The sequence below is a fragment of the Epinephelus moara genome, chromosome 23, assembly GCF_006386435.1.
Source record: "Epinephelus moara isolate mb chromosome 23, YSFRI_EMoa_1.0, whole genome shotgun sequence".
NCBI lineage: Eukaryota > Metazoa > Chordata > Actinopteri > Perciformes > Serranidae > Epinephelus > Epinephelus moara.
This window is the reverse complement of record NC_065528.1, coordinates 10,681,522-10,690,449: the sequence shown is the minus strand read 5'-3', so window position 1 is coordinate 10,690,449 and position 8,928 is coordinate 10,681,522. Positions and strand designations below refer to the sequence as shown.

Here is an 8,928-nt window from a genome sequence, read left to right as displayed (position 1 = left end):
AATTTAGTAGTTCATGTTTTCTTTCACTGCCAGCTATGCAAAGCTAAAGTATTCGATAATCATAAATAGTGCCCTGCAGAGTAGACACCTTGTGGGAAAACATATCAATGAATGCTCATTTAGACTACTAGTATAGGTTAATTTAGACTTTACATGCTATGTTACCTTCGTTATGAGGCTCAAACATATTTTGCAGCTCCACAAATTTAATTTATTATTATTATTTTTGGTCAAAAATGGCTCTTTTGATTGTAAAGGTTGCCGACCCCTGACTTAGGTAAAAGGCTACAGTCATGTCAGTGATATGAGACACATGTTTAAGTATCAAAATGTAGTTAAGTATCCAAAGTATAGAAGTAGATTACTCATTTTGCAGATTGGTCTTTTTAGGGGTGTTAAATCATTATATACTGTATTATCCTAATTTTTGTTGTTTTAATGTAATATTTAAGCAGCATTTTAATGTAGCTAATACATTTAGAGCTGCTTTTTACAACTCTATATACTGCTTTGTTGTTTAATCTATAACAATAAGACTAAGTTACACAGGTGTCATGGCAGTGGGGAGTAGTGTACAACATATCCTACAATATTTGCCACAGAAATGTAGTGAAGTAGAAGTTGAAAGTAACTTTATACAGAACTGGTGTTACTGTTTCCTGTTACTGATCACAGAGGCATATATTCACTGTCTGTATTGCACCATAAATTGCAAAAATCACTACTATTTGTTTCTTTTCTTTGTGTTTTTGTGGCTGTTTTTGTCAATCATTTTCAAGATGTTTTATATTCAAGATCAGCAGTTTTATTTTACCTTTGCTTCATAGTAGTTCTACAACTGTGATGACCATAACAGGTACACACTTTACCAGAATGACCAAATACGCATTGAGCCCACGTTTCTGTACACTGCATCACGAGTGAACACATGCGACGCATGTTCCTATTCCCGGATTGGTCAGTGATGCCGGGAAACCTCCTCGTGACATGTCAGTCGGTATAAATACTCGGTGCCGCCCTCTCGTAATGCAGCCCTGGTTTATGAGGGAAAATGTATCGTCTCGGCCAACAGTCTATCTCCAAGATCGCCTTCAATTCCTTTTTATCCGCTGTGCCACGGGAATATTTTCATTTTACGAGACAATATAATAAAAGCTGGTCGTGTATTGGCTGATTTTTGATCATATTGTACATTAATCTGCACGAAAATGCCGAGGACCAAGAAGAAGAATAGCAGGGGTAAGTGAGCGAGCGGCCGCATTGCTTTGGCCTTGCTTATGTGACGCGTGTATGTTGATGGGAATTGTAGTTCTTTTCGTGTTGCCAGTCCATTGAGAGGAGTTGAACGTGTTTACAAAAAGGACTACAAATATCAGAGGCGGGCCTACGTCAAAACACAAAGCTAACTAGCTGTGCTCACACAAAGCACCGCTCTTAGAAAAACGTGCCATCATATGACAGTGTACTTTTGCTTTATATTTATCATTATTTACACTCGTTTTTTGTTTATATACTAATTTATATTGTTCACGGGCACATTGTCGCACTTTACGGTACAGCTAACAGCTAGCTAATGTCAACTTCCCACTAGCAAGATGTGGTTGCTAGGTAAAGTACATTTACATAAACATACTTCTGTGACAACTTGACAGCTTTGAGCATGGTATTAGCTTCGATAGACGAATAAATCTTTTTTTTGTAGGTCTGTAAATTAAAGATAAAATGTTAGCTAGCTCGAATCTAGTAAAGTGAGGTCGCCTTGTTTAAGGATTGACCTCAATTGATCTTTAGCCGAATTTTTGTGTGCCAGGAAGCATTTCCGACTAACGTTACTGAGTTTTAACTAGTATTTAAGACAGATAACCGTCTTTTACATTGGTTGTTATTGTTATACGACAGAAGGCGGACATTTTGGACTCAAGAGAGCGGGGTGGAAAAGAGGCGGCGCCCGGTTCTCAGAAGTCAGCTGGCGTGGGGGAAGAGTCCACGTCAACACATAGCCCACATTAGGTTGATAAAATGGCCTTTTATCAGTCAGCTGACAGTGTTTCCTTTAGCGTTATCACGGGTTTAACGTTACATTTTAAGTACTTTAATTTTTGGTTGCGACTTCTCTAAAAACGTGGTCTCACAGTGAAAGGCTTACCAGCATGTGTCTCAGAGGTGAATTCAGGTCAGCACAGAGACGCCTGTTGTGTCTGGTTGCAGTGCAAAACAACTGAGGCTGCGATTTCCTACACTTTATGAGGCGTTTATTGGATGTTTCTCACAACTAATACAACTGAGGCTTTTGAGATTTGAAAAATTAACAGACAAAAGATTTTCACACCCTTTTTAGCTGTGAATTTTCACAACTCTCCCACACAAGACCTTCAAAATATTCTGCTTAGACTGGCAACCATACAAGTGTGTTTCGAAGTGCCTGTTTGCAGGTTTCATTCCAGTTTCAAGTATTCTAACTGTTCCCTTTCTTAATCACTTGTATTGTCTGCTCTGGATTTGGACAAAACTAATGATGATCAGTAGTTTTGCACCTGAGAGTAACTACCGACAGTGGCAGATTGTCAGAGCGTCTGTCATGTCACAAATGTTCAGTTGACCCATGTCCCTCCAACCTGAACATAATGTTGTGTTTACACAGTCAACAGAAGTGTGGGTTTACCCTTGACCCTGAAAAACATTGTGCATTTTCATGCGAGATAATGAAAGTACAGCAGGATAAGGCATGCAAAGGACAAAAATACAGATTAGATAACTGCAGTATCCACTGCAGCACCTGCGTGGTGCTGGGGTTACATAATAGGCTCAACCAGACCTGCTGCACTGTACTAATGCATTTGATTAGATTAGGAGAAATTATATTTTCAGTGCTCATGTCTGGTTTTTTTTGTGTGTTCAGGGGGGCAGCATGGAAATGTGCAGCCTTTCAGTGATGAGGATGCCTCCATTGAGACCCTCAGTCATTGCAGCAGCTTCAGTGACACCATCAGTGTTGCAGATGAAGGTATTTGTGTATATATGTGTGTGTGTATGTTCAGTACTCTAATCTTTGTTTCAACTTGTTGGTATGTGTGCTGGCTGTGTTGTCAGTGGGTGTGTCTGTATTGGCCAGTGTCAGCAGTGTGTGAGCACTTAGGAATGTAGTAGATGCCTAGCTCATCTCTTGGTTTGATTTTTGCCGTAAAACTTGTTATTGGGTAAATGTGTGTTGTCCAGTAACTCTTATCAATACCTTGAAGCCTAACAGGCATGTGTCTACTTCCTGTGGTGTTGCCAGGTGGAGAGGTCAGTGAGGACCAAGCCCAGGAGGATTTCCAGTACAAGCTGAAGGGGTTCATAGACAGCACGGTAGATAAGAGGTAATAGAAATGACTTCCTGCTTTTCAGCAGTCGACACGCACACATTATCTGATCTTGGCATGAAGCCTGTGACATGTCCTGTACAGAGTTTCCCCTTTTCGACAAGATATATTGAAAATAAAGTGACTTTATTCTGTAAAGAATGCTGCATAAAAGCAAGGTACACATCAGAAAGGTATCATTGAGGTTTACAGCCCAGTCAAGTTAAAAACAGAATTCAACATGTGTCTGCTGAGCTTGATCATATTTAGGTATGGATGCACCAGTAGTCCCACTTCATTGCCAGTGCAATGGGGGAATTAAATTTTAAGCTTTGGCACATTAGCAGCACATTTCAACATTATAGGTGTTTTTGATCATTTGATGAGTGATTAATGTTACAAATAGTAGTTCAACTTTGCTTGTAAAATCAAGGGCTAAAGTGACTTTGCTAGTCCCAGTACATACAAAATTTAAGAGTATATAAAAACAATGAACAAACTAGCTTAACATTTTAGCTCACAAAATAATACTTAAAACTTTTAATTTGAAATTGCTGTAATTGATCAGTGCTGGGTTTCAGTCAGTTAACTCCTAGGGTCCTCAATCAAGCTTCTGGCCAAAGCAGTGGGGGTGTTTAGCAGATGCTATTTACATGCAGGGTTCCCAGAGGTCCTTCAAAAGTCTTAAAGGCATTGAATTATTTATCAAAAAATAAGTCCTTAATTTGTATTAAAATGTTCAAAATCAGTCTTTCAAAAGTATTAAAAATGCTAAGACAGTGGAAGTAGAATTTTATGATTTTTTTCGCCCTAACATTGCAATGTAAAATCTCAAAGTAATTGGTGACATCTGTTTTTATTTATTTATTTATTTATTTATTTTTAATAATTGAATTCCTCTTGCATTAACGTCACGTTAGGATAACAAAACCAACAACCCTCATATTTTCTTTCTGGCTGGGATGCTCAGAGCTGAAACGGTACAAGGCAATGCATATTAGATTAAATGTGTTTAATGCAAAAGGTTTTTCAAACTTGGCACAATGGGTATCAAGGCAGTGGAGTCCCACATGCAGGGTGAGAAGAGCAATATCCCTAAGAAAACCCGCCAACAAATGGCTTATATTTTTCAGTTTTGCTCTCCCCTCATCTCGTAATTTAAAAAGTCTTAAATCTAACTTGCATTTAGCTTCACAGGCATCATTCTTCAGTCATGTTAATATAAAACAAGAGACACAGTGATTAGTATAATAGTAATACTGTTTGTGTACATGTTTCCTCAGTGCTAAGACCAGACAAGGGGCGCTGGATGGGCTCAAGACGGCCATGGCCACACGGATCCTGTATGAGTTCATCTCAGAGAGAAGGATGACCATCACAGACAGCATTGAACGCTGCCTCAAGAAAGGTACCTTTTAAAAAATAATTGAAGTGTTTTATCAAAAGTCTTGTCCTCCTCTCTAATGGCACAGCAGATGTTTTGTTGTTTTGTTTGCCTTTTATTGCATCAGTGGTTCTGAAAGTGGTGTAATGCTGGGGTTAAATATATGCTCTGTAGCTGTACATCTACATATTGTTATTTTATAGGATCTGTTTGATATTTTCTGCATGATATGGTGAGGGTAAATATATCTCTATTTTGTGTCAAATGTTCCCTGAGCTGAAGGGAAATGTTAATGCCCACTCTTCTTCCTGCCAGGCAAAGGCGAGGAGCAGCGGGCAGCAGCTTCTTTAGCCTGCCTGCTGTGTATCCAGCTGGGCTCCGGCATCGAGAGCGAGGAGGTGTTCAAGACCCTGAAACCCATCTTCAAAAACATCCTGGCGGACGGAACAGCCAACATACAAGCCAGACAGGCTGTGAGTACCTGATATTGTTGGGAAAAGCAATACCTAATATTTTTATGACATCCGAAGAATGCACTGTTGACAGGTTGTGGAACAAATTACACACTACCTGCTGTTAAGTGTGTGTCTGGGGTTTTCTATAATGTGTATATGCTGTGAAACGTCAACTGAGCACATCTGTTTCTCTTAATAGGTGGCGACAAGTCTGGGCCTCTGTACTTTAGTAGCAGAAGATGACATTTTGGTAAGTTCTTGATCACTTTTAGTGTCTTTTCTGTACTTTGACACATCTGGGCTCGAGGGCGAGCTGCCGCGATGTCTCTTCTACAACCTCTGTCAGTCGTTCATTTGAACTCATTATCAGTTGTGACACTGTGCCTCATTCAGGCTTAATGTTCATGTTAACTGCACTGGCAGCTTCACTCAGACTGTGCCTGGAGTAATTAGTCACAAAGCCATAAAAATTTTATCTGTGTGGACTGGTGGTGTTTTCATTACCCTTCAAGCATTTGATTTTTGCAAACACCTGTCTTCACATGTTCCCTGCTGCTTCCTGCTCTAGGATGTCCATGCAACCATGGAGTGCTTTGAGAACCTGTTCACCCGGTCCTATGCGAAGATGGATGGAACTTGTCCTTTGATCAGTCCCCAGACGAGCCAGCTCCACACCAACGCCCTGCTGTCTTGGGCACTGCTGCTCACCATCTGCACTGCCAGCCAGCTCAAAGACATCCTGCGCAAGTAAGCCTCACTTTTGTCAACCCCTTAACTTAGTTTCACAGCCAAGTTTGTTGCCTTGACCACACATTTCATTTGAGTGCAACCCAAGCCCAGATACTGAAATGTAAGAAGTGATGCATGTATTTTTTAAATAATTTTGATTGCATGTGTTTTGTTGTGCAGACACCTGCCTAAACTGCCAAGACTGCTAGAAAGTGAGGATGTCAACATGAGAATTGCTGCAGGGGAGACCATTGCACTGCTCTTTGAGTTGGCCAGAGACATGGACCCTGTAAGTTCATTGTAATCTTTTAAAGTACAGCACACTCAAATACTGGGACTAAAATTGCGACTAAATTACGGGTGTGAGATGAATAAGGGACTGTAATTTTGGCTTTATTTTGCCCTAAATTTCATGTTTACTTGACTGTCTTTCTGTAAACATCTGTTTAGTGTTGCTAGAGTGATGCCTCTCACTTTTTTTTACTTTTTAACTGGTCATGAATGCAGCATTTGTTTTTCTGTGTCCCCTCAGGAGTTTGAGTTTAACGACTGGGATGAACTGTGTGACAAACTGAACGCGTTGGCCACAGACTGTAACAAGCACAGAGCCAAGACAGACAAGAGGAAGCAGCGGTCGGTGTTTAGAGACGTACTCAAGGCTGTTGAGGTGGGTGTTTGGTGCATTTTAGATGCTCCTTCCTCCTTTTATCCTGAGTGTCTTAGAGGCACAAATTAGAGATTTAGTGTTTTTTATTCGAGACAAATTAAGAGGATACTTTTTAAGAGGACTGAAGCTGTCAAGTAAATGTTCTGTTTTTGTCTCTGGCCATTTTTATTTGTCTGACCTCCATCTTTGTCCTTCCAGGAAGGCGACTTCCAGTCTGAGACCATTCGCTTTGGGACAGAGCGCATGACCATTGACAGTTGGGTCAGAAAGAGGACCTATGACGCCTTCAGAGAGTTCGTGGGCTCTGGGATGAACTACCACTTGCAGGTATGTTTACAATACGTCGTTACATGTTGGTGGAGTATGGCGTAAATGTATGAGTCAGTGACAGCACTTCAATGCGTGCGAGCCAACATTCTAATTTAAATGCACTGCAGAATCACGAGTTTGGGTTGTTGCGTCAGATGATGTGTAACAGCAGCTCTTTTCTCCTGCACTGACACAGCAATAAAAGACAATGAAGATCTGCAGGCCTGCCTGATGCAGGAAGACAACACTTAGAACTTGATTTAGGATAATGTTTCATACTGTAAGGGGGGAAAAAAGCCATTACAAGTAGCTGGTTGGAGAGTAGTCCGCACCTTGGCTTGCAGCCAGCGCTTGTGGAACACTGCAACATTTCACAAGTGAAGATGAGACAATGGAACATATTTCAGAGCCCATAACGCTGTAAACAGTATCTAAAATTATCGTTCAGATTCTGTATTGTCTCATGGTGATGGTCGGTAGAGGTGTTTTGTTGATTTTATTGGCAGCCAGAGGATATACAAAAGACAACTGCAGATTCTTTACTTCACACCTGCTTTGGCAGTTTATATATTACAACAAAATCAAGTGCTTAAAGGTAAGAAAACAATGAATAAGCCAAAAAACAAAAATAAACTTAAAATAAAAAGGAGAAAGAAAACATCAAGCTTCAAGTCAGTTTCTATTGGATTCCTCATCCCTTTTATCTGAGGGAATATTTTACTTCATTTTTCTTTTACTGTCTCAAAGTCACACTTTGTCCAATTAGATCCCAAATAAAGAGGAGATAAATCAAAACATATATAACTAAATGAAATAACAGTGGAAGTATGAGAACTACACTTGAATGTAACTCATTGTTTACAAACGTAGGAAACCATAATTTAGTTTCCAGATTAAAATGTATGAATCTCCTTCCTCGTTAGCTGTATTTTGCACGCAATCGCTGGTACCAAACAGAACTATGTACAGTACATAACAAATAGAAGGAAAGGTAGTATTCCAGTCATGCAAGCATCTCACGTCAGGTGACGCGGGTCAAGTGCTTGGCATTGGCCACTGGCCATACAATGGACGCGTCACGCAGCAGCTCGTCAACATGATGACCACTGAAAGTTATAACTATCTTTACTAAAATATCTGTACTTCATACACCTCTGCGTTAGCTTAAAATCATGTGTGGACACCAACTAATTAAAGTTGATTTCTCACCTGAAGAGCCGATCTCCACTGGCAATATCTTCTGGGCCATTGTCTTCATAATGAGGGCACTGTGGGTCGTTCAGCTCTGCATATTTCTGCATATCTCTCGTCATCCATTCTCCATCACAGACGAGACACAGCAACAGCTACAAAGTTCTCTTAATGCAACAGCGGTGATGAGTCGAACTGCTATGGGAGCTAGTCGGAGTAGTGTTGACGCCACTGCTGGTTAAGAGTTATACATTGAAAATAGGGGCGTATTTTTTTGACACATGGCGTTTGCTGCCAGTGTGTTTTGGCCTTGAAGGGATAGTTCGACATTTTGGCAAATTCGCCTATTGCCGTAATCCCTATAGTCATATGAGTAGGTACATTACCTTTAATTGTCAGTGCGTGCTGTTCTGAGATTGGTGGGACAGAGCTGCCCGCTGAAATGGAGGTGAACGGTACAGGTCCCTCTCTCCCTCAAAACTAATCAAATACACCATCAAATGACTCCAAAACGCTCTTGTGGACAACTTGTAGCTTACACATTCACCACGCTATGAAATAATAATGTAATATTACGAGACACAGTTGTTTTGAAGCCAAAAGCAGAGCCGGAACTACATTCCAGACATACAGTACTTGCTGGGCGGAGTGATTTCAAACGGCGTATGTTTAGTGCAGTTACTCCCGTCATCAAAACAACAAGTTTGTTGAGAAGAAGCCAGAATATACAGAGGAAGAGTTACAGGTTTTGGAAGAAGAGAGAGCAAGAAGAGAGGTTGAGGCTGCCGAGCAACCAGGGGCTGAGGGGAGACCCAGAGCCGGTGGTGTAAATTTGGGGCTTACTGGCCACTT

General features: G+C 40.6%; 1 protein-coding gene across 2 annotated transcripts in view; it reads left to right on the top strand.

Annotated features, from left to right (window-relative positions):
- The first annotated feature begins 1,015 nt into the window (after positions 1 to 1,015).
- The window catches only part of ifrd1 (interferon-related developmental regulator 1), a 9,934-nt gene continuing 2,021 nt past the window's right edge, over positions 1,016 to 8,928 (top strand). Inside the window, exons 1-10 of one of the 2 annotated variants that reach the window (XM_050036489.1) lie at positions 1,016 to 1,239; positions 2,900 to 3,004; positions 3,278 to 3,359; positions 4,625 to 4,749; positions 5,041 to 5,198; positions 5,380 to 5,430; positions 5,749 to 5,927; positions 6,090 to 6,198; positions 6,442 to 6,576; positions 6,775 to 6,903. In XM_050036489.1, the coding sequence (XP_049892446.1) occupies positions 1,209 to 1,239; positions 2,900 to 3,004; positions 3,278 to 3,359; positions 4,625 to 4,749; positions 5,041 to 5,198; positions 5,380 to 5,430; positions 5,749 to 5,927; positions 6,090 to 6,198; positions 6,442 to 6,576; positions 6,775 to 6,903 (1,104 nt within the window). In that variant the 5' untranslated portion in view covers positions 1,016 to 1,208. Of the gene's footprint in view, positions 1,240 to 2,899; positions 3,005 to 3,277; positions 3,360 to 4,624; positions 4,750 to 5,040; positions 5,199 to 5,379; positions 5,431 to 5,748; positions 5,928 to 6,089; positions 6,199 to 6,441; positions 6,581 to 6,774; positions 6,904 to 8,928 lie in introns of both variants that reach the window. The other variant, XM_050036490.1, reaches the window with a different exon arrangement.